The sequence below is a fragment of the Equus asinus genome, chromosome 10, assembly GCF_041296235.1.
Source record: "Equus asinus isolate D_3611 breed Donkey chromosome 10, EquAss-T2T_v2, whole genome shotgun sequence".
NCBI lineage: Eukaryota > Metazoa > Chordata > Mammalia > Perissodactyla > Equidae > Equus > Equus asinus.
Window position 1 is genome coordinate 13342116 of NC_091799.1, and position 23071 is coordinate 13365186.

At 60.3% G+C, this 23071-nt stretch overlaps 2 protein-coding genes across 4 annotated transcripts in view; one reads left to right on the forward strand and one right to left on the reverse strand.

Moving 5' to 3' along the window:
- ADAMTSL2 (ADAMTS like 2) overlaps nucleotides 1-8111 on the reverse strand; it is a 43632-nt gene extending 35521 nt beyond the window's left edge. The window contains exons 1-4 of one of the 3 annotated variants that reach the window (XR_011506185.1): nucleotides 4299-8111; nucleotides 2492-2582; nucleotides 1778-1920; nucleotides 818-893 (exon numbers count right to left, since the gene is read on the reverse strand). Coding sequence is in view for 2 of the 3 variants with exons in the window: in XM_070518426.1 (XP_070374527.1) it covers nucleotides 818-893; nucleotides 1778-1920; nucleotides 2492-2581 (309 nt within the window). In the remaining variant the exon portion in view is untranslated. The remainder of the gene's footprint in view (nucleotides 1-817; nucleotides 894-1777; nucleotides 1921-2491; nucleotides 2583-4298) is intronic. The other 2 variants (XM_070518426.1, XM_014863333.3) reach the window with 2 other exon arrangements.
- A 2937-nt stretch (nucleotides 8112-11048) lies between these two features.
- On the forward strand, nucleotides 11049-21247 carry MYMK (myomaker, myoblast fusion factor). Its single transcript, XM_014863306.3, has 5 exons — nucleotides 11049-11517; nucleotides 15656-15770; nucleotides 16872-17020; nucleotides 19693-19809; nucleotides 20552-21247. Exons 1-5 carry the CDS (start codon nucleotides 11383-11385, stop codon nucleotides 20699-20701), a joined length of 666 nt encoding a protein of 221 aa, XP_014718792.1. The 5' UTR covers nucleotides 11049-11382; the 3' UTR covers nucleotides 20702-21247.
- The last annotated feature ends 1824 nt before the right edge of the window (nucleotides 21248-23071 follow it).

Below are 23071 nucleotides of genomic sequence, written 5' to 3' on the forward strand. Positions count from 1 at the left end.
GACTTCACAGAAGAGGCGCCACCAGGCAGAGGGAGAGGCCTGTGCAGGGGGGCCCCGCTGGTCATGCTGGTGCCACAATGTGGACTGGGGGGGGATCTCCCTCTGGAGCTCAGGAGAGTCCAGGAGGGCAGCTGACCAATGATGCCAAGATGGGAACTATAGCCACTTGCCTCCCTTCAGCCCCTAACTCCCTGCACCTGTGCACACAGGCAGACATGCAGACACCAGGACAGGGCGACACGCGCAGACCCCAGCAGCTTGCTGTCTCTCTGCCCCACGCCCCAGAGTTTGTGTTCAGACTGGCTGTGGCCCCACTGAGAGCTGCCTGGAGGCTGGACCAGAGTAGGCGCCTCCTGTCCAGCCCCGGCCGTGTCAGCGCCTGCTCACGGTTACTCAAGCAGCCACAGAGGCCAAGGGTGCCCTTGCACAGGGACAAGCTCCCGGGGGCTGGAGCTGGGCTGCGGTGGGACTATCTCACAGGTGGGGACAGGGATGCCTGATGACTGTCGGTCTCCCAGCGAGCACCTGGTGCAGGACTTGTGAGCAAAGGGGGCTGCAGCCAGAGACCCTGAACCTTGAGGCCACACTTCAGGTTCCACCAGCAGAAGCAAGTCCTTCTGGTCCCTCCACGTGCCCGAGCACACGGTGGGCACCGCAGATTTGATTTAATGAATGAAGGGGGAGCGCTGAGCCCGGGCCCCTCACCATCCTTCTCTTCAGAGGACGTGAGGGGCAGGCCGAGGACGGAGTATCCGGAGGGCCCAGAGGCCACCAAGAAGACGCCCGAGACCTGCCTAAGGAGGGGGCGGGGCCTCACCTGCACGCGGCACAGCTGGTACCGCTTGGACGTGCCCGTGCAGGTCCTGTTCCCGGTGCCCGTGACAGACGTCCTCCTGGCAGGAAGATGCGGGCTCTGAGCCAGGGCCGCAAGCTGCAGGCCCCGCCCGACCCTGCTCCTGCCCTGGATGGCCTCTGGGCTGGCCCCTTGAGGCCGCCCCTGATCCCTCTGGGCAAGGAGTCCTTCCCCCCCACGTTCCCACCAACCCCCCACCACTGCACCAGAGCCCCTCCTTATCTCACACATGTTCAGGTAATGGGGTGCTTCTCAGCCCCTGCCTGGGGGACGGCCAAATCCGAGTCAGCTCTCTATCCCCAGCACGTCGCATGGGGTCTTAGCACAGAGAATTAATAACACTAACAACATTCACCATGTACTCAGCCCTGTGTGACAGTGCATAAACACACGGTCTACTGCCGTCTCAGAATGTCAGTGGGCTCTAGCATGATCTTCACGCCACAGATGAAGAAACTGATGCTCAGAGTAGTTAAGTGACTCGCCCAAGGTCACACAGCCAGGAAATGACAGAGGCAAAATTTGAACCCAGGTCTGTCTGACAGTAACCACTGCACCATATGCTTTTCCACGTTTATTCAACACAGTCTTCAGAAGAGAAGCCCCGAGTGGGCCTCACCCCTCACTGAGAGAGCCCTAGAAATGGATGCTGCTTTCTCACAAGAGGGCTGTCCCCAGTGACCCAGAGCAGGACGAAACTTGGGACACCACGGCCCGGGACCCATCAGGAGGCCAATGAAAAGACGAAGTTGTTGACCTGGCCTGTGCTGCCTCAGACTGAAGACCCCTCCCAGGCTGAGACCCCCACCATCACCCGCTGCCCCGGGCAGAAGGCCAGGCTGCCCACCTCCCAGCCCTCCCTTTCCTGTCCAGGCTGCCCCACCTTCACATCAGCCCCTCGGGGCCCTCTGCTCAACCCCATACCTCTGCTGCAAGCAGTGCCGCTCCTGGGACGTCACCCCGGCCCCACAGCTGCGGGAACACGCCGTCCACTTGGTCCACTCCCCCCACCAGTAGGCGGTGGCATCGGTGCCCCCCTCCAGGCTATTGGACGTCGGGCTGTTGTCCTGGGTGAGAGGGCCCACAGAGGTTTAGAAGAAGGCTGGAGCACCGGGCAGGACAGGCCTGCCATCCCCAGGCCCTAGACGGGAGGACACAGCCCCCTGGATGGCCTCTGACTGAGCGGTTCGGCAGCCCGGGCTCAGATCTCCAGGGAGTCTTGGAGGGAACTCCCAGGAGGTCGTGGGCCTTGGGTCCTCTCGATCTTGCCGTCTGGAGACTCCTGGGAGCTCAGGGGAAGGCTGAGGCGGCATCTAACCATCCTCTTGTCTTTCTCCCGCGAGCCTGGGGCCCGGCCCTGGTTCTGCAGGACACGAGCCCACCTGTCACAGGCCTCACTCCAGGCCTTCACCTGGAAGGGAAGCTCTCGGCCCCCAGCCCCATCCTGCCAAACCTGCAAGGGCTCCAGGGTGCCAGAGGCCCCTGCACAGCGGCTTCTCTGATTGGCTCAGACATGTTGCTGGGAGCTGAGAGGGGATCTGGGAAGGTGTCCCGGGACCCCAGGTCACATGCCCTGCACCTGCCACCTAGCCCCTCCCATGTCAGCCCATCCGGGGTAAGGGCACGCTCCCCACTCACCGTGGCCCCAGTGGATGCCGCACTCCCAGCCACCAGTAGCATAGCCAGCAGGGACCAGACCCAGTGTGAAGGCCACTGTCTGCCGTCCATCCTAGGAAGCAAGGCCACTGTCACCACCAGGCCAGGCCCAGCTCCTCTGTCAGCTGCCCAGGGTCCACTGCAGGGAAGAGCCCTGGGGCCCACCCAGCGCTGAGACCCTGAGGTTATCTGGGATCAGTTGGTAGTGGGTGCAGGATGGCCGTGTTGAAAGGGCTCAGTGAGTGATTGGAGATTGCCTGCCACGGGCTCGAGATCCAAGGGTGGCAGTGTGTGTGCCACCCCGACCTGCGAGCACATGGGGATGTGCACCATGCTTCGCCTCAGAATACCTGAGCTCCCGGGAGAATGCCTGTGGGGAAAACCAGGGACAGGTAGGGAGGCCGTGGGCCCAGGCTGTGTCCGCTGGATAAAGGAGCCGAGGGCCAGGACTCAGGCTATCACTTGGCCTAGAACTGGCCCAAGCAGGAGCTCCTTGGGGCTTTTACCTGGTCAGTGCTTGCTGACCACGTGGGAGAATGACCCTGCCCGCTGGCCGTGTGGGTGCTGGACGGGTCCAGGGATGCCACTGGCTCTGCCTGACCTCTCCCCTCCCTGGCCACCGCCTCTGCCCTGCCCCTGGGGGGGCTGGGCCTGGGGCCCTCAGGGAACTCAGGCTGGTCAGAGCCCAGGTGTCTGTGCCCCTGCCCTCCAGAGAGAAAATGCACAGCTGGTGCCCCCAGAGCGTGGCGTCCCGGCAGCCTAGGGCCACAGACAAGTCAGCACCCTGGTCAAATCGAGGGGAGCCACTAGCCTCCTGGGCCCTCAGCCTCCCCCATCTGATTCCTCAGTGTGGACCCTGCTCCCCAAGAGGGAGAAACAGGGGCCTTCAGTGGGCTCTGTCCAGGGTTTATCTCAGATTCTGAGTGTCACTTGACAGTGAGTCAAAGAAGGGATCTCAGAAACTACCAAGCCTGTCCCCCTATAGCCTGCAACCCAGAGAGGGAAATCAACTTGCCCAAAGCCACTCAGCAAGTTGGCTAACCAGCCCCAGACCCCAGAGCAAACCTGACTAATTGCAGGGAAAGAAGGTGTGAGACCTCCCCCACCCCCCACCAGCCCCCACGTGGACCCCAGAGCTGCCCCTCTCTCTCCTCCATCAAACCCGCCTGTTTTTGCAGCTCAAGCACCTGCAGATTTTCAGGAGCTACACCAACAACACCCTTGCACCCTAAGAACGTCTCTGCCCGGACAAGACAACGGTACCCCTGGAGTTTGGAGCCCCCGTCTCCCCAGCTGCCTACCTGCCACCTCCCCACCCAGTCCACTGCCCCTCCCCCGCAGGCCTCCATCTGCGTCCCCCCCAGCCTCACACAAGCACAGAGCCCCCCTCGGCGATCCCATTGGCTAATTGGTGCCCCCGCTCCTGCCTGCGGCTGAAGACAGGTGCTGAGCCGGCCTCACACTTGGTTTTCATTAAGGCTCCCAGACACCGCTGGCTACAGGCCAGGCCCGGCTCACACGGGATGCATCCCTCCCTGGGGTCTGAAAACAGCCACCGGCCAGGGGGAGAGGCTTGCCCAGCCAAGAACTTCATGCGCCCGAGGCTGGGAGGTGAGGGGCCACCCTCTCTGCATTCTGAGGGTCCGGACCCCTCCCCAGGAGCCCTCCTCCTGTTACATAACAGCTCCCTGACGGGGCTGGGGGATGCTCTGCCCCCCGCCCCCTTGGGGCTGCACCTCGTGTCCTGAGAGGGCTGCAGTGGGAAGCGGGATGGGTGGAGGTGGCCTACCTGGCCCAGGGTCAGCAGGTTGTCCTTCTGGAGAAAGGGGCCGAGCGGCTGCGGGCAGGCGGCGCCAGGTGCACGAACAGGGAGGCTGGGAGCACAGAGAGCTGTGGGCTCGGCCTCTCTCTGCCTCCTCCTCCCTCTTGCCGGCTCCTCACTTCAAAGAGCACCCACGAGAGGGGGTTCCCAGGGAGGCGCACAGCCCAGTGGCGGCTCCGCGGCGCGGCCGCCTTTATAGCTGTCAGGCAGACAGGGAGGAACTCACACTTCCCACCAGGCTGCTCCCCCGCCCGCCGCCGGCCGGCCTGGCGCACACTTTAACCCGCTCCGCGCCTCTGGAGCCCGGCCAGGCAGGCCCAGCTGCCTGCTGACTGCCGCCGGCAGCGGCCCAGGAGCAACGAGCGGGGAGGCCGCCTTCCCGAGTCCAGAAGTCAGGACCGTGTGTCGGGGTGTCCAGACGGAGCAGCCAGTAGCCTGGGGTCACGGGGGAGGTTGATGGTGGTGACGCCGAGCCCTGGCCCCCGCCTGTCCAATTTCTGCCTCCAGAGGGAAGAAGGGGACCCAGTCTCTGACACTGTCCGGAATGGAGTCCGGGATGTATAAGGTGTCCAGGCCAATAGCTCCATTTTACAGATGGGAGATGCGAGGTCCAGAGGGGAGACTGTGCTCTGAGGTCACCCAGCCAGTCTCCCAAAGCTTCTCCTGAGAAGCAGAGGCCTCTGCAGGAGGAAGGACTGAGGGGGGTCCAGTGAGGGCTCCACCAAGGGCTCCAGGGAAGGGACGGAAGTGCCCACGGCCTGCTGACGAGACAGCCAGAATGGCCGGGGCCGGGGGGAGGCACGGGGAACTCTGTGCAGATGTTCAGCACCAGCTTGGCAGGGCGTAGCGGCCTGGCTGGGCCGGGGCCAGCTGGGCAGCTCCTGGCAGACCAGGCACGGAGCTCCAGGCCTGTGTTGCTGCTGAGTCAGAGCGTGGAGCCGAGCACGGAGCGAGCAGCACAAGCTCCAGCCCTGGGGAACGCAGGCGGACCCCAGAGCGCGGAGCGAGCTGCACCGGAAGCAAGGCCAGGCTCCTGCCCGTTGCAGGCCAGGCTCCCCGAGCCCACCTGCCTGGAACACAGAGACACCTCCAGACAGTGGAGTGGAAGCAGGCTACACTTTGTAAGGTCATCCGAGCCATTTCATCCATCCCCCTGCCTCTGAGCCACAGATGTTGCAGGGCACCTGCAAAACCCTCCTGTTCCATTCCAATCTTCTTGCCAGAAGGGGCCACGGTGAGCTCCCTCAGTTGCCCCCTATGACGAGCTGAGAACTGTTCCACCCATGGGCGAGTTCTGCCCTGTGTCTAGCCACCAAGAGGAATGATTGGGGAGGAATAACAGTAGTAGAAACGGCATGCCCACTACCGTGTGTTGAGTTCTTCCTACGCACCAAGCCGTGAGGGCAGCATCTTTGCTATCCCCATTTTACAGATGGAGGAACTGAGGCTCCAAGCCTGTAGTGACACCCAAGATCACCTATCTGGTAAACGGCACATCAGGGACCCAGTGCTTTTATTGATCGTATCCTCTCCGTCTGCCCGGTCCTGACGTGGGGTTCATCCTCCCCAGAACCCTCGGGGAGGGAGGTCTTACTCACCTCATTTTCCCCCTGGGGCCCCTGGGATCTTCAGTGGAATCGACTCGAACCCAGGTCCACACTGCCCCCTGGGGTCGGTGTGCTGAAGCGCAGTCATGATGGAACCTGTCACCCAGCACTGTGGCGTGCACACACGTACACACATGCACACACACACATTTGCACACACATGAAGGCACACACACACTCACCAGCCTCTCACAGACATGTGACAGGTAGAGTGATAGCACTCACTCTGGGAGCCTCTGCCACCATCCCCTCCCCTCCAGCCGGGCGCCAGGGCCCTGCACTCCCGACACAGTCCCCAGCTCTCTCAGCCTTTCTGGCTCCACATCCAGCCAGCACCAGGGTGACTAAGTGTTTCCCTTGGGAGGGACCCCACAGCCAACCCACACAAATACCCCCAGTGCCTTCTCTTAGCTCTGCAGGACGGTGCCTGGGAGACAGCCCTGCCACTCTATGGCTTTGTGACCTCCAGCAGTATGTGACCCAGGGCCTGCCATGCTTCTGCCCCACCCCACCCCCACCTCCAGGAGCCGGCCAGGATGCCTCCGAATGACACCAGTGAGCTCCATCTCCCAACCCACCAGGAGCTGCAACTGCCGCCTGAGCCGCTGGTGGCCTGAGGGTTTTGGGGGGGACACCAGGAGCCAGGGAAGGTGTGAAACGGCAGATAAAAAGTACCTTGATGGGTCAGGAGAGGCCATGGAGGAAAGAGAAAGCTTCGTCCTGCTTTTTGAACAAGGGGTCCCCGTTTTGCACTACGCTCTGCTAATGACCTAGCGGAGTCGCTGCCTCCTGGCCCCATCCATCCTGTAATTCAAACTGTGCCCAGGCCCCGTGGAGAGTCACTGAAACGAATGATTCTGAGCATCCCTGTCTTGGTTCCAGCTGTCCCCTCTCTGGAGCTCTTCTTTTGCACCCATCTGCACGTGCTCGGCCGCCAAATGATCCTCCAAAGCCACCTCCTCCAGGAAAGCCCCCAGGGGCCCCAGCACTGTGTTTGGCCTCTCACGTTGGGCCAGAATGTCTTCCCCGATCTGTGACTGGGACCCCACAGGGCAGGGCCGTGTCCTGGATCTCACAGCCAGCCCAGGTGGTCGGGCTAAGCCTGCTGTACAGAAGGCAGCTCTGGCAGGGCCAGAAGAGGTTGGTGTTTTCCCAGCAAACCTCCAGAAGCCAGCTAGGAGGGTCTTCTACCCACAAGGGCTCACCGATCGGTTTCTCCTCCAGCCCCTCCCTGCCACAGGGCCTGTCACCAAGGACGGGCCGGGTCCTCAGGAGCTCCGTTCTCTCTTTGCCTCACTCTTCCCTCCACAGTCACAGGAGTGGGTTCAGGGAATGGCAGCACCCCTCGGCCGCGATGGGGAACCAGGTGATGGCTTGGCTGTGCAATGCAGGCAAGCCTGGCTTCCGGTCCCAGACCTGCCCCGAGTTCCTCGGTCCCTGGGGCAGCCACTTTCCAGTGAATAGATGAGGAGGCCCCCCAGCCCAGAGGGTGAGAATCCCCCTGTGTGTTTGCTCTTTATGCATTTACTGAACGGACACTTGGAGAGTGCTTACCAGGCCAGCCCCACTCAGAGCTCCGTGGGCCACTCATCAGTGCTCACAGTGACCCAACGAGGCAGGGATGGGGGCTCCATGTTGCAGATGAGGAAACTGAGGCTCACAGGGGCAAAGGGCACACCAAAGCCCCAGGGCTAGGAAGGAGTGGAGCCCCCCCACCTCACTCACCCGACAGGTGTTCAGGAGCAGGGGATGGCTCAAAGTGCTCACTTTCAGCCAGCGGCTGAAGACGACACCTGAGTGCTGTCACAAGCCAGGTTGCAGATACATACCGACACACATGACTCGTGCACAGAGCCGAGGCCCTGGATGGCGGTCCAGGCCGGGGACCCCAAGGAAGGAGTCAGGGGCATCCAAGCTCAGATCCCCTCCCACCAGGTGCAAGGGAGCCTCCGCGGACCCCTCCATGGAGAGCAAGGGCCACCATGCTCCAGGGTGCCCAGAGCTGTGGGTTGGCGTTCAGCGCCTCGAGGACGTGAATGCGGCAGCTGGCCCAGCTCTCCGGGGCCGGGCAGAGCAGACAGACAGCTGTCCGGGAGGCGGGAGCTGTGTGGCATTCCAGGCACATCAGCACCTCTATAAAACCGCCTGCTCCGCGGCTTGCCAGGGGGTGAGGGGAGGGGGCGCAGGCGGTGGGCTCCCTTTCCCCCGCCCCCCCACCCCGCCCCTCCCGGGCCTGGCCCCCGCTGAGTCCTATTGGGCCCGGCGCCATCTGCTGGGCAGAGGAGGGATGCTGCCCCGGGCTGGGCGGCCGGTCAGAGTCCGCTCCCTCTGAACGGGCGCCTGTGCCAGCAGCCAGTCTCTGCTCCTCCCTGGGCCTCAGTCTCCTCCCCTGGAAAAGGGGGAGAGCAGAGGCATCTCCCCAGACGCCCGACTGCTGACAGGGCCCAACAGGACAAAGTAGGAAGAGTGCTGAGCACAGAGCCCCACACGTGGCCGGCACTGAGTCCCCATCAGCTGTGTGAGTGCCTTTCAAGACACGCAATGTGGCGGGGGTTTGAAGGGAGACACCGCACCCCGCTGGGGGTCAGGAAAGGCTGAGGGCCACAGTGTGACCAGGGGAGGCAGGCACAGTGAGGGCGTCCTGGCAGAGGGGGGCGTGTGGCTGGTGGGGTCTGGTTTGGCCAAAGCATGAGCAGGCGAGGGGTGGAGTGGGGGTGGGGAGGACTGGTGGCCAGCTGACCAATGGAGGTCAGAGGAGGACGGGAAGGACGGGGGTGCCAGGGCACGTCTCGGCTGGCTCAGAGCCTGCCCAGGTTGACTGGCTCCCAATGAGAGCGGTCCTGGCCCCTCATACCCCTGGGGCAACAACACCCCAAAGCAGCCAGGCCATCTCTTCCACTCTGCCTCCCCCTCTCCTAGCTCGCCAGGACGATTGCTTCCCCTGCTCCAGGGAAAACCGAGGGTCATTTCAGTCCTGTTCAGAACTGGACGCCTTCCCCCGAGCCAGCTGGTCTGTCTCCAGGCAGCTAGGTCTCGGACGGCAGCCACACGCAGCCCCCGCCCCCCCCATCCTGTACTCGGGCTCCCATCTCGAGGGCAGCTCAGGCCCAGCCTTTCTGCAGAGGGCTCCTCCGGCCGCCCAGGCCCAGTCACCTGTCTCCTCGCTTCAGGGCAGCCCCGCCTCGGCCCCTTCCACCCTAATCGGTGCAACACGTGTGTGAGTCGGCTCTTGCCTTCCTCCATCCCCACCCCGTCCCCAAGCTACAGCCCTAGCCCTTGAGTTTACAGCTGCAGAGAAAGTGCACACACACTCATGCACCGAACCAACTGTGGAATGTCTTCCTGCTGCTGAGCGGATTTACAGCTCCAGAGAGCTCCCTCCTCGCACCTGACGGCTAATCGCATTTCCTCAGCACACATGTTCTGCTCCTCCCAGATGCTGGGGCCGGGGGCTGGAGCTGAGCAGGAGCGGAGGGGCGGAGAGGCTGCACGGCCAGTCGGGCCCCCCGGGGGTTGCCTGCCTCTTACCCAGAGCCGCCCGCACAGCAGGATCTGGTTTTCCCATTTGGAGAGGGACGGGCTCCTCGGTGCCAGACTGAAACGTGCAGCGGCCCTGCCTCCTCAGACTTTCATTCATTCTGTTAACAGAGTCATTCATTCAGCCAGTGTTTGCTGAACACTTACCCCGCTGCAGGCTCAGGCCCAGCGCAGGAGCACCTCAGCGTGCCCCGGAGGTCGGCGGGCAGTCAGTGGGGGGAGCCTTTCCGCAGGCCCGTGCTGTTTAAGCAGCAACGGGAGTGAGCCCGGCTCGGCGTTGACCAGAACAGAAAAGGAGGCAGCATGTTCTTGCAGGGCAGGTGGGGAGCCCAGGAGGAGAGGCAGCGTCTGGGAGAATGGAGGAGACAAGGTGGGCGTAGATGGCCCGTGGTCTCCTCGGGAGCCTGGACTTCACCCTGAGGGCTGTGGGTGCCTTGAAGGTGCTTAGTCAGAAGAATGGCGTGATCAGATGTGTCACTGCAAACAGTGGAAATGGGCTCTGGCCAACTTAAGACAAAAAAGAGATTTCTGGAAAAGTACAACGGAGCTTCCAGGTGGAAAGGAAGGTGGGTCAGCCAGGCCTCAGAAGGCCAGAACCAGCCAGCAGCCTCTCTTCGAGGTGCTGAGAGGCATCAGCACCCCTGGGTCTCACACCTGCTGTCCCCATACTCTGGATTCCAAATCCCGGGAGAAGAAAAGTGTGGCGTATCCATCAATGGAACACCCCCTGCCCAGCGACCAAAGGAACCAGCCGCTCGACACAACGTGGACAAATCTCGGGGCCTTTCCGCTATTGAAGCGAAAGAAACAGCACCCAAAAGAATGCAGGATTCCTTTGTATGGAGTTCCAGAAAAGGCAAAGTCAGGGATGTGGCAGAAGTCAGAACAGTGGCTGCCTCTGCTGGGGGACTCCCTACGAGGGGCACAAGGGAACATCCTGGAATGATGAGGATGCTGAGGTGGTCACACAGATGCACTTGCCAAAACTCATCACACTGTACTTTAAAATTTATGCATTTTGTCATATGTGAATTACATCATGATGAAAAAATAAAACGGAAGTAAAGACTGTTCTTTTCGCTGACAACAAATCAATCAGTCACTCAATTAATCAAGCCATCAGTTCAGGGAGAGTCTGCGTGGGTAGCTCGCACACCCCCATCATTCCTTGGCCAGAGGATAAGGGGGCACCCTGCCAGAGAGTTTCCCCAAGACCTCTTGCAACAAGGGAAGGTAATTTCCCGAAGGCCAGCCAAGGAATGCTGAGAAGGCAAGCACCAGCCTTGTGTTGGGAGCACTAACAGAGATCCTCCTGCTCTGTTCCCTTCTGGTGTGAAACAATGTAACCAAGTAGAAAAGAAGGTTAGTTTCATTAGTCTAGTCACCAAGGAAACCATATGGGGCTAAAGCTGGCAAATGAGAGGCACATGTGGGCTGGTAACTTACCTACAAGGTCCTTTTAGTGACTAGCATTGGCTAATTTTTGCCACTCATGGACACGTGACTCAAGCAGCAGAGTCCACTGGTCTCATTCTGGGCTCCTGAGCACCCTGGGGAGACAGCCAGGCTGAAAGTGGCTAGAAGTTGGGGATTATACTCACAGGGACTTTTCTCCGTGGTTGCTGCCTCAGAGAAGTATGGTCTCCTTGAATCAACAACTCTGGCCTCTCAAAAAAAAATCAGAGACAAGTGCTGGTCATGTGGTGCATCAGCTGTTGGGCCCTCTCCATATGCTGCTCAACATATGCGCTCATAGCCCTGCCTCCCTTCGGGGCATTTAAACCCCAGCTGCCATTGGAACCCCCGCTGAAGAGAGCAGCCCTTCTCCCTTTCGTTTTCCCTGCCCTGGGGACCCAGGAGGTCTGCACCCACCTCTCCTCCCCAGCCACTGCCTTCCTCCCCAGCCCATGGGGACGCTCGTGGCCAAACTGCTCCTGCCCACCCTCAGCAGCCTAGCCTTCCTCCCCACTGTCAGCATCGCTGCCAAAAGGCGGTTCCACATGGAGGCCATGGTCTACCTGTTCACCATGTTCTTTGTGGCGGTAAGTCTGGGGCGTGGCGGGAAGGCGCACACCGGGCGCTCTCCCAGAAACAGAGGAGAGGGGCCCTCTTGCCACCACTCTCCTGCATTGGGTGATGAAGAAAAGTGATTTCGGGGTGAAAGAAACAGCCCAGAGGCCAGGAGAAAGGGTTGGAGGTCCCCTCTTCCTCTGGCCCTTGCTTCCCCATCTGTGCCAGGAAGTCATTCTGAGGTTAGTGTGAGTGAGACCGAGCTCATAGTGGGCCAGGGATAGTCAGTTGAGGACACGCCCTTCTAAAGTGCCACTTTTCTTGCCACTGGCTGACCACCAAAGGCCACCAGTATCTCCAGCTTCCCCTCCCCCATCCCCCACCACTCTCCCAGCTAGACACATAGGACAGCTCAGCAGGGTGGCTCAGCAGGGTGGAACGGGGCAAGCCAGGCCCAGGAGGGGGTTGGTGGGATTTAGGGAATGTGTAGGGCCCAGTTAAATCTGATTCCAGAATTCTGGAGCTGGCCTCAATTCAGGAGGTCCTGCTCACGTTTTCTTGTCTCTCCTTCTTGGGGCCTACGTCTCGTCTCTGTCTCCGGCTCCTTCTTTCTCTTTCTATTTATATGTCTGGATGACTGTCCCTTGGCTCTCTCTCTTTGTCCCTCTCTCTCGGTCTCTCTGGGTCTCATTCCCTCTCTGTGTCTCTGTTGGTTCTTTCTGCATCTGTCTTTTTCTTCTTTCTCTGTATCTGTGTCTGCTTCTCTCTTGATCTTTGGAACTAGATCCCCATGGAATTTGCTCTCTTTCTAAATCTCTTGGTCTCTCCCTCTCTAACCTTAACCCCCTGACCCTCCGTGTCACTCCGTCTCCATCTATCCATCCCTCTAGCTTCTGTCTATCTACCTACCTATCTATCTAATCAATCATCTATCTACCTACCTAGTCATCCCTCCATCTACCATCCATCTATGTCACAGTGCCTTCCTGCCTCCCTGTCTCTGCATCCCTCTTGCCCCCCGACCCACCCTCAGTGCTGGACTCCCAAAGTGGCCCTACTCTCTTTCTCGATCATCTTCCATCAAACTCATCCTTCCTTTAAGCTTCTCACAGGGATGAGAAGCACCCACTGGGGAGGTGAGCATTCCCCCATACCCCTCACGTGGCAGTACCAGACATAGGAAAAATCACATACCTCCTGCCCCGGGCCAGCCCCGTTCCCCGGCAGCAGGGCCTCGGGAGCGAGCGTCAGGATGCATGGGGCAGCCCTGGTTGGTGAGATCTGTAAGCATACATGTATTGCAGACTCGTGTCCATGTGTCCCACCTGCATCCGGGCTGGCCGAGCCCAAGCTTGCCTGCGATCGGAAAAGCCGCATGTCACGTGGGCTGGCACTCCCGTAGGCAGCAGGGACCTGGGGCAGGCTGGATCCTTTGAGGAACTGGATTCCCCGGGGCTTCAGTCTCCATCTCTGGGTGGGAGACATCTTAGCCACAATGGTGCTGGCCGCGAGCCCCTGTCCAGGCTGGGCACTAGCCGGGGACTCTACAAACACTGTCTTATTTAGTGTTTTCAGCTCCCCATGAGCCTGGCATTGTGATTCCCATTTGATGGATGAGGAAACTGAGTCACATGCGTCACTGTAGGCCCCAGACACACTCTGGGGCTCCTGGCTCACTCAATGCGTTGTGTCGAAGGTCATTTCATCGTGGGACCCTTGATGGGGAAGGCCAAGAAGTCTGCTTGACAGATGAGAAACGAGGCCCAGAGCGGACATGCAACTTCCCTGTGGGTACAACACTTCAGGGCCGGGGAGAGGAGCCAGGGGTCTTGTCCCCCAAGCCCACGTTAGGCTCAGCCCAGGAAACCACAGACACCACCAAGCCACCCCTCCCTGCCGGGGCTGGGCTGGTCCCACAGCTGCCTCTGCGCCCGGCCTCAGAGGCCCACCCAGCCCTGCCCCGCCCTGCCCAGAGTGGCAGGGACAGCTGCCTGCTCTGACAAATGTCCTCCGGCCTCAAAGCCACACCCCTCCCCTTTGTCCCAGAGCCCCCAGAGGCACCATCACAACTTCTGCCTCCCACATGCCTTCTGTGTTCCCACCAGGGCCCTCCTGTGACAACTGCTGTTTCTGTGCCAGACACCGTGCTATGTGCTCTGTCACATGGAGTCCCCCGGCCCACCCCACAGAGCGAGTGTTCTCGTCCTCACTTGACAGAGGCTCCAGGCGGTCCCCTGCTTGCCTGAGCTCACAAGGCAGGACCTGTTAGGTCGGCCTCCAGAGGCTGTGCTCGCTCCTGCCAGCCCCCCAGCTGTACCCCACCCCGGCCAGCACCCTCGCCGGGCCAGGTCTGCCCCCTGCATTGGAAGACGGAGGCAGGCCTCGCAGGCACAGAGGCCAGGTGCCAACGCCGCTCTGCCCCAACTCCTCGGCAGGTGGTGTTCCTCAGAATCTCACCTTCCTCCCCACTGTCCAACAGAGATGACCTGAGGACCTGGTGGGAGAAGCCCCTCCTGGACCAGCTCTCCTTCAAACAGCTCCACACCCTGCCTCCTTGACCCTGCATTCACGCGGCAAACAGTTATTGAGCACCGACTGTGAGCCAGCTCTACTCTGCGAGCTGGGGTCACAGCCAGGACCAGACAGAGATTATTGCTGCTTTTGGTGGGGGCAGGGCACAGACAGCGCCCGGCACCTCAGAGGGATTAAGTCTGTAATCACACATGGTGATCTGTGCTACAAAGGAGAGCCGTGGGGTGCAGAGACAGCAGATGGCGGGGCTCAAGTGGGGGTGAGGGAGACATAAGTTCTAGAAGGAGCCAGAGGCAGGAGAAGAACATCTGTGTCGTTCATAGGGCCTGGCTCAGCCTGCCAGAGCTGTAGGGAGCAAGTGTCCTCCTCTCTCCTCTATCTCACAGAGGTTTGAGTACCTTGATCAGGCCCCACCTGAAGCTTCTCTTTCTCGAGCTAAACATATCCACAGTATCCACCATGTCCACCACCTGGTTGCTCTCTTCTAGCTTCTTCTTTGCCATTTTCACTTCAAAGCCTGCAGCATCCAAAGCTAGTTCCCTAGGTGGGTCTGACCAGAACAGACAGAAGCAAGGCCATGTCTTCCCTGGTTCTGGACGCTGTACCTCTATGAATGCCTCCTGGGTGCACCTTGGCTTTAGGTCATGTACAGTTGTAACCAGTAGGAGCTCTAAATGGATCCCAACTTGCTGGACTTGCCAGGTGACCCCAGGCTCGGGTTCCCCCGGCAGCGGCCCTGGCGCCTCCAGCTGCGGGCTGCTCTCCCGCCCACCTCCTCCCCCTGCTGAGCCGGGCTCACCAAGAGGCGATTGTGCGGGTTCCCAAGCTTGTTTATGCCTGTTGAACTTGTCAAAATAATTACGTCATGGAATTAAATATTACTTAAGATGACGAAATGTGTGAGCGAAAGGAGGGAGTTGTTGCTTTCTGTAAGAAATGAGTTGACTGCTTTGAAAATACAGGCATTTTGCTTTAAAAATTGAAATTAAACTGGGTATCCTGGAGCCAAGGGTGGAAGAGTGGGGGAGAAACGGGTGAACCTCGGACAGCGCACAGCACGGCCTGGGGCCTGCCATCCTCCCGCGCTTTAGAGAAACAGGAAGTAAACGCTGGTGTTTCTCAAAGTGTGTTCCCAAGAACCTCTTAAAAATGCACATCTCCCACCCCAGCCCAGAGCCACTGGGTCAACGACTCTCAGGGTGGACTCAGTAACCTGAGTCTGCATGAGCCCCCAGGGTTCTGAGGCCCAGTGGTCATAGGGGCAGACTGGCAGAGAAGGCCCCACGGCCCCTTAAGAGCAACTGGCACCCAAAGAGAAGGCTCTGACCTGGCAGCCTACAGCTGGCAAATGAGGCAAGGACGAGGCTTCAGGAAGCCCAGGCGTGGAGAGAATGCGTCCATCACATTTTTGGGTTCCCCACCTCTCAGGCTTGGTCTGAGTGACTCCCAGCCTCCATCTACAAGACCCAATGAGGGGAGTAGTCTGCAGTGTCCCCTTTGTTCAGATGGGGAAACTGAGGCACGGAGCCGCTAAGTGACTTGCCCCAGGCCTCGCAGCTGGCGAGAGGCCAGGCTGGCCAGGGGCGTGGCTCCAGCGCTCTCCTATCCACCTGCTGACCGCCCGTGGGTCCTCGGCAGCTCTACCACGCCTGCGACGGGCCCGGCCTGGCGGTGCTCTGCTTCATGAGGCACGACCTGCTGGAGTACTTCAGCGTCTATGGCACGGCACTGAGCATGTGGGTCTCGCTGATGGGTGAGTGGCCGCCCCCGGGAGCTCAGCCCTGCAGGCATGCACCCACCCGCCCCAGGAGAAGCCGAGCCACTGACTCTGCACCTCCCACCTCCTCTGAGGACCTCCTCCCCTCTCCCAGGGTTCAGAGCTGAGCCTAATCTAAGCAAAAGAGTACGTAGTTCTTGGATGTCCTGGTTCCCATTTTTTGTATCCTTTTTACACTGCACGTTTAATGACGGCTTGCTATGACGATTTTCCCAGCAGAGACATACAGAGGGAACGGTGGGCGTGCCCTGCCCTCTCTCTTTCCCTGGAGAGCCACTGCTGACAGTTCAGAGTGTGCCCCCCGGGCCCTTTCTTCAGGCTTATACCAACATTCACACATAATTTTTTTTTTTGAGGAAGGTTAGCCTTGAGCTAACATCCACTGCCAATCCTCGTCTTTTTTGCTGAGGAAGACTGGCCCTGAGCTAACATCCGTGCCCATCTTCCTCTGCTTTATATGTGGAACACCTGTCACAGCATGGCTTGATAAGCGGTGCGTAGGTCCACGCCTGGGATCCAAACTGGCAAACCCCAGGCCTCCAAAGCAGAACGTGGGAACCTAACCACTACACCACTGGGCCGGCCCCCACCCCTCCTCTGACTTTTCAGCCCAGGTTTTTGTGATGATGAGATCACTCAAAGGCATCTTAGTCGGCCACTTTGTTTCACTTGCCCTTGTCTCATGGCAACATCAGGACACACTGTCCCCCTCACACGGGGCTTGCTGTGCTTTGCCCAGGCCCCGTTGAGGACCCAGATCTGTCTCACTTCTCGTTGGTGTGCCTTCGTGTCTTTGTCCCAGTGGTCCTGTGGAGCGGTCCTTCCTTGTCCCTCGCATGCTGATGACTGTTTGAGGCGGCCCCCTGCTGGAGGAGCCAGGCTGCCCCGTCCCTGGGAGAGGAGCAGCCTGCCTTCTCTTTAAAGCCAGCTGGAACTCAGACCTCTCTGTGACCGGGTGGGGCCTTGGGGTCCCGCTGGCTAAGGGGCCGCCACACCTGGGCCCCTGGGGGATGCTTCCTGGGGGTAACAGCGGCCAGGACGGGCAGGAGACTCCCGGTTTCTCTCCCGGGCCCGCAGCGCTAGCCGATTTCGACGAACCCAAGAGGTCGACTTTTGTGATGTTCGGCGTCCTGACCATCGCCGTGCGGATCTACCATGACCGCTGGGGCTACGGGGTGTACTCCGGCCCCATCGGCACGGCCGTCCTCATCATCGCCGCAAAGTGGGTGCGTACTGTGCAAGCCTCGACGGTCGGGGCAGCCCTCCCCTGACTGTGACTCCAATTGCTTCCCGCCTCGTGTGTGGCCAGGCTGGACAAGGCTTCAGCTAAAACACATAGAAAATGACCACTGGCAGCCCCAGCCAGGCACACCCAGTTTATGTCCTGTTTGTACCCGCTAGCTGTGCTGCTAATCCAGGTTACTGAACCTCTGCCCCTGTTTCCATAGCTGTGAAGTGGGTAATACAATAACAGTCCAGGGTCTGTGCCCTAGGACTGGCCCAAAGATTAATTAAGATAATGCCTCTTAAGTCCTGGCACAGAACATGGCTTCTAATGTGCTCAACAAATAGGAGATATTTTATTTTTACTATTATTATTGTTATTGTTGTTATTATTGGAGAGAATGGCTGCTTTAGAGATGCAGTATCAGCTGGGAATGGCCTGGGTTAATCTGGGAAGACTTCCTGGAGGGGATGAACCTTGAATTTAGTTCTAATGGGGAGGGAGGATGTGGTGTGAGGTGGATGGGAAGATGGAACTGCTCGTGAGCACTGAAGCAGCCTTAGCAGAGGTTTCCAACCCTGATGGTCCTTTGCTGGCTGCTCAGGGACCTGGCATCCACGAGGCCCTGTACGTGTGGTCCCCAGGCCTCCCTGCACCCTCTGTCACACTGAAGCCCTCCTGACTGCAAGGACCGAAACCCACTCAGACCGGCCCAAGCGAAAGAGGGGTGCTGCAGCAGGATGGAGCCAGGGGCGTTTCCTGGGACCCCAGAGCAGGGAAGGGACCGGGCCTGGCAGGGACCAGAACAGAGACGTGGAAAACAAGGGACAGTTCTCAGGGAAGAGCGATCCGGCTGGGCAGGTGGTCTGGAAGGCGCCCACCAACCCATTTTAGAGGCTCAGGAGGGAAAATAAAGTTCTGGTGGTGAGCTTACAAAACACACTCCACTCCTCTCTACACCCAGGGAATAGAGGATTTACTTTGCCATTTGGTTAATGAAGAAACTAAGGCTCAGAGAGGTCAGCAACTTAACAAGAAGTCACAGCAGGACAGCGCCGGGTCAGGCCTCGACTTTTCAAGCAAGATGAGGACAGGAGCCTCTTTCTCACTCCAGCTAGGGGAAGCGAAGCTGCCCCGGACTCACCCGGGAGGCCCCTCAGAGCCGCCCGGGAGAGGAGAGGAAGTGTGCGGGTCTGTCTCGTTGTCTTGTCTGGACCCCGGAAGGCCCCCGTTAATTAACACGCTGGAATGCATAAACACAGGGTGCGCTCCGGTCCTGATAACTCGCTCCTCCCGGCAGGAAGTGGGATGGAGGCTCCTTGCTCTGCCCAAGGCCGCTCCTCCTGCAGATCTTGGCCACGTCTGAAGCTGGGCTAGATTTTAATTAGCCAGAGTAGCAGTCGCTCACTGACGTCCCCATGAAGCGCCACGGGGCCTTCCACGGCCCTCAGGCTGTGCATCCGGCCACAGGAACCAAGAGGGCTGCCTGGCTCCCTACATCTGGGGCTCAAATTGTGTTTTCTAGACCATTTAACATGGAGTTTATTTTGGATTTTCAAGGGCAGTTGTTTCCTGGAATGAGGGTGGATTTTTCTGCCGGAGGCTCGTCCCTGCTCGAGACAGGGCTGGGACGGGCAACCCCCAGGGAGAGGAAGCTGAGAGAGGTGGATGAGGGGGCTACGGGGCAGGGCCAGGCCACCTGGGGCAGGAGTCTCCTTCCAAAAGTGCAGGATTGGCCAGAGGAGGGCTTCCGGGCAGCAGCCACCACGCCCAGGGTCACACTGGCCGTACCACACACCACCAGCACTGTCGCCAGTCCTGACTCCTCATCAGCAGTGGCAAATTCCAGAAAACTGAAAAATGGACCTCATCTCGTCCTTCCTTCGGTGGCCAAACCTGCTCTGCCCAGCACGAGGCTGTCCCTGGTCTTCGTGGGCTCCCCCTTGGTGGCTTGTGCAATTAGGGGGGCTGCCCCAGCCAGGGGGCTTCTGCCGTGCGTACATCGCGCGTGGGACTGTTGACCTTGCTGAGCCCGACCGCCCTGCGCTCTGAAACCCCTCAGCCCCGAGAGTTCGCTTTCTCGGGATGTGGACCCGCATGGACTTCATCCTTTTGTGCACATGAACCCAGTTTTTTTTACACATAAATACCTCCTTGAACCTGACTCTAAGCATCAGTATCTGAGACATCACAGCTCAGCGGGCTGGTCAGGTGTGTCTGGTAAACACCAGGATGAGCGCATTACCTATCAAATTGACTAACGGAGCCCGCAGACCGCCACACGGGCATCCCGTGGGCCACTCCAGTGGGCAGGTGCGGCTCTCCAACGCTCCTTTGCTGTAAATAATCACCATGTCCAGTCTCTCTGGGGCTCCCCTCTGCCTGGGAGAGGACACATGGCCTCGTGACATCCCAAAGAGGCGGGCAGGGGCAGGGGCAGGATGTCCTCACGGGGCAGACTGGCCCAAGGGGTCTCCAGCCCGGTCACCCAGGCTGGGGTCTCTCTTGGGTCCTGCAGCCTCAAAGCCAGGCACGTCGGAGCATCTCCCTGAGCCCCATCTCCCGCCTGCGGATGACCGGGGCGCCAGTGCCCAGGGCCAGCTGGAGCCAGCTCAGGGTGGCCATTCCCGAGGCTGTGACCTCAGAGCTGTCCCGTCAACACTCTCCCCACAGCTGCAGCAGATGAAGGAGAAGAAGGGTCTGTACCCCGACAGGAGCGTCTACACCCAGCAGATCGGCCCTGGGCTCTGCTTCGGCGCGCTGGCCCTCATGCTGCACTTCTTCTTTGAGGTACCAGGTCCAGGGGGCGGGGAAGCGGCCTGTCCACAAGGGCCCACTTCAGCCCCAGCCTGTTCATCTGGGGGTGACAGGACGCCCTCTCGGGGGGGCTCCAGCAACATCACACTCCTATGGGTGTCAGGGTGCCTCCCTCCGATCACCGTGTGGTCCATCCCAGCGCCCCCGGCATCGCTGCCTGTGTGGAGCTGGGGGGATACAGAGAGCTTGCATCTGAGATGAGGTGCACAACCTGAGGGGCCTGGGGCTGGACCCCACACCTGGAGGAGGGAGGAAGGGAGGGAAGGAGGAGGGAGAGGAGCAGGGAGAGGATGGAGGAAGTCGGGGAGGGGGGAGGGAGCGGAGGAGGGAGGAAGGGAAGGAGTGAGGAGAAAGGGAGGAGGGATGGGGAGGGAGGGAGGTAGTCATGGAGGAAGGAGCTCCAGCCTCATCGTCAAAGCCCCAGTGAGTGGCGTAGACTTTCAATGCTCTAAGTACTCCGTGGCGGGAAGGGCCACTGCAGGCTGGGCAGTGAGGGGAGGCTTCTTGGAGGAGGCACTTGGCCAGACTCCTGAGGACAAGTCGGGGTGCCGGGAGGTGGCCCACGGAACTGGCAAGTGCCTTGGCATGCCAGGCACGCAGCAGAAGAAGAAAGCAGCGGCGGCGGTGGGGGGAAGGGCTTGCTGGGAGAGGAGAGGAGAGGAGCTTGGAGAGGAGGGGAGGGGGCTGAGGCCGCAGATCAATCCCCCCCCTGCAGGATTGGGATTACACCTACGTCCACAGCTTCTACCACTGTGCCCTGGCCATGTCATTCATCCTGCTGCTGCCCAAGGTCAACAAGAAGGCCGGAAGTGCGGGGCCCCCGGCCAAGCTGGACTGCTCCACACTCTGTTGTGCTTGTATCTGACTCTGCAGACCCTGCCCCCTCCAAGCCCCGGGCCCCCCACCCCCCATGCCTGCCGAGAGCCCTCAGGTCCTACCCCACCTGGAGCACCCAGGAGAAACGTTCCTGCTCAGACCTCGAGAGGTCCCCAGGGACTTGGGGAGCACCTCCCTGAGTGCTCCCTGAGAACCCGCTTATTAGACTTCTCCCGGATGCTAAGCTGGAAAGAAGAGAACCTTCTCCCCTCTCCTGGGCCATGGCCGTGACAGATCTGTGTGTCCACAGAACCCGGGAGCCAGCGTCCGTCCTCACCCAAAAGTCCCAGCCCCTTCCCAGCCACAGAGGGGTCTGCCTACAGCCTGGTCCCGTGTCCACCCCAGGCCATCTGTGTTCTCCTGGAAACTGCTGTCCCCACTCCTGTCCCAGGCCCTCAGGCTCTGAGCGCACCCATTTAGGGAGCCAGGCCAGCAGGGCCAGCTCTGTGCCTGGCCCAGGACTGCCTCCTTCTTGGCCGTCGCTTCCTGGATTCAGCCGGTCCCTGAATCAAGCTGTTTCAATAACAAGAGCCAATAAGAAACTCCTCCATTTGTTGACCTTACTTTGTGCTCAAACACTTTACACTTGTCATGTCATCCAATTCTTAAAACAAAGTGCAGTCATTCGCATTCTGCAGCCCGAACTGAGGCTCAGGGTAGATCACTTGTTCAAGGCCCAGAGCTGGTGGATGCACAGCTAGGCTGCAGCCACTGTCTACCAGTCCCAGGGCCATGCTGGGCCTCCTCGCTCTGGAGTTGACGGTGCACAAGGCGTGAGTGCCCACGTCGGTGCTTTGAGCCCTCTGCCTGGCTCCAGCCCTGCCCGCAGCTCCTCAGCCCCAGAAGGTGGGTCTGGAGCAGAGCCTCGAGCAGAGGCCATGGACCTGGGAAGGTGGGTCTGGAGCGAGGCCTAAAGCAGAGGCCGTGGACCTGGGAAGCTGGGGCTGGTGCGGGGCCTGGGGCAGAGGCCGCAGGCCCACAAGCTGGGCTCCTGGGCGGTGCTGCAGGAGGTCAGCCTGTCCCCGTCCAGAGCCTGTCTGCTCTGGGCCCCGGGGGGTGGCGGGAGCAGGCCTCCCAGACATCACCTCACAAACCCGAGCCTCCCCCGCAGCCCAGCCCAGCCCGGCTTCCGGAATGATCTGGCACATCTGTCAGGCAGGAAGTTACCTACACCTGTCTGGGCCTGTTTGTGTTTCCATACCCTGCAGTGACCCACGACCATGCCCACTGCATGGGGTGGCCCGTTATTTGTCCTAAAGTCACCCCGTGCACGCTTCAGGGGCTGGGAGAGGGCTGGCTCCAGCACCCAGGGCTGGGGACAAAGTGGACCCTTGGCCAGGCCTTCCCCCGTCTGTCGGCCCCGCTGATTGCCCAGAGGTCCTGAGTCTCGGGGCCTGGACATCCCACATCCTCACCCTGGCTCGGCCTCTTTCTGTCCCTACAGCTGTAGAAGACAGAGCAGCCCACTCGGCTCTTCACACCGGCGGGCGCTCAGGGTCCTCGCCAAGCCCTGGGGGCGGGAGCGCGTCACCACTCCGCTTTCCAGATGAGGAAGCGGAGGCTCCGTAGCTTCAGGGCCATCCTCCCAGCGTGTCCCCATCGTAGGGTGAGGGGCACAGATGCAGCGGGGCCTCTCCCCAACCCAGCTCTGTGCCCTGGCGGAGGGGAAGGCCAAGTATGTCCTCCACTGGCTGCCAGTCTGGTTGATGGGGCGCAAGCACAGACACGCACGCATGCACATGCAGGGACACACACGTGCTCACATATGCACACACACACCACGTGTACACGCACCATGAAGAGACGAGGCCTCCTGGAACCAGTGTCTTCCCTTCTGGCCCCGTCACCCATCTCCACAAGAGGAGACTCATAAGTCTCGACACCAGGCAGTAAGGAGAGGGGCAGACTCAGGGAACCACTCGGGGTGGCCTGGAGGCATCACTCCAGAAATAGGCATCCCCTCCCCCATCCCCTCCCTCTACCCATCCCCTCCCTCCACCCATCTCCTCCCCCGCCCCTCCTTCCACCCATCCCCTCCCCCATCGCCCCCCCACACAGCAAGCACGCCCCCCTCCCAGCTCTGCGGCAGCCCATGGAAAATTGGAGGCCACGGGATGCTCCTGAGCAGGGAGGAGGTGAGGGGCCTGCCAAGCGCATAAGGGCGGCACTAACAGGCTCCTTACTGTGGCCACACTAATTTATGAGGCTGTCTGGGAGCCCCGCCAAGTCTGTAAGTCATGGACAATTAGGAGGCGCGCTCCAGCCCTCAGCCCCGTCCACCTCTTGGCTCCAGGGCCAGCTCCCCGTCCCGAGCAGGACCAGCCGCCACAGGGACCCCTTGGAGGGCCCCAGGGTGTCG

Coding starts and splice junctions, on each gene's coding strand:
- MYMK (XM_014863306.3), top strand. CDS start 11,383: ATGGGGACGCTCGTGGCCAAACTGCTCCTGCCCACCCTCAGCAGCCTA. Junction 15,771..16,871: donor CATGTGGGTCTCGCTGATGG/GTGAGTGGCCGC, acceptor CCGGGCCCGCAG/CGCTAGCCGATTTCGACGAA. Junction 19,810..20,551: donor TGCTGCACTTCTTCTTTGAG/GTACCAGGTCCA, acceptor CCCCCCCTGCAG/GATTGGGATTACACCTACGT.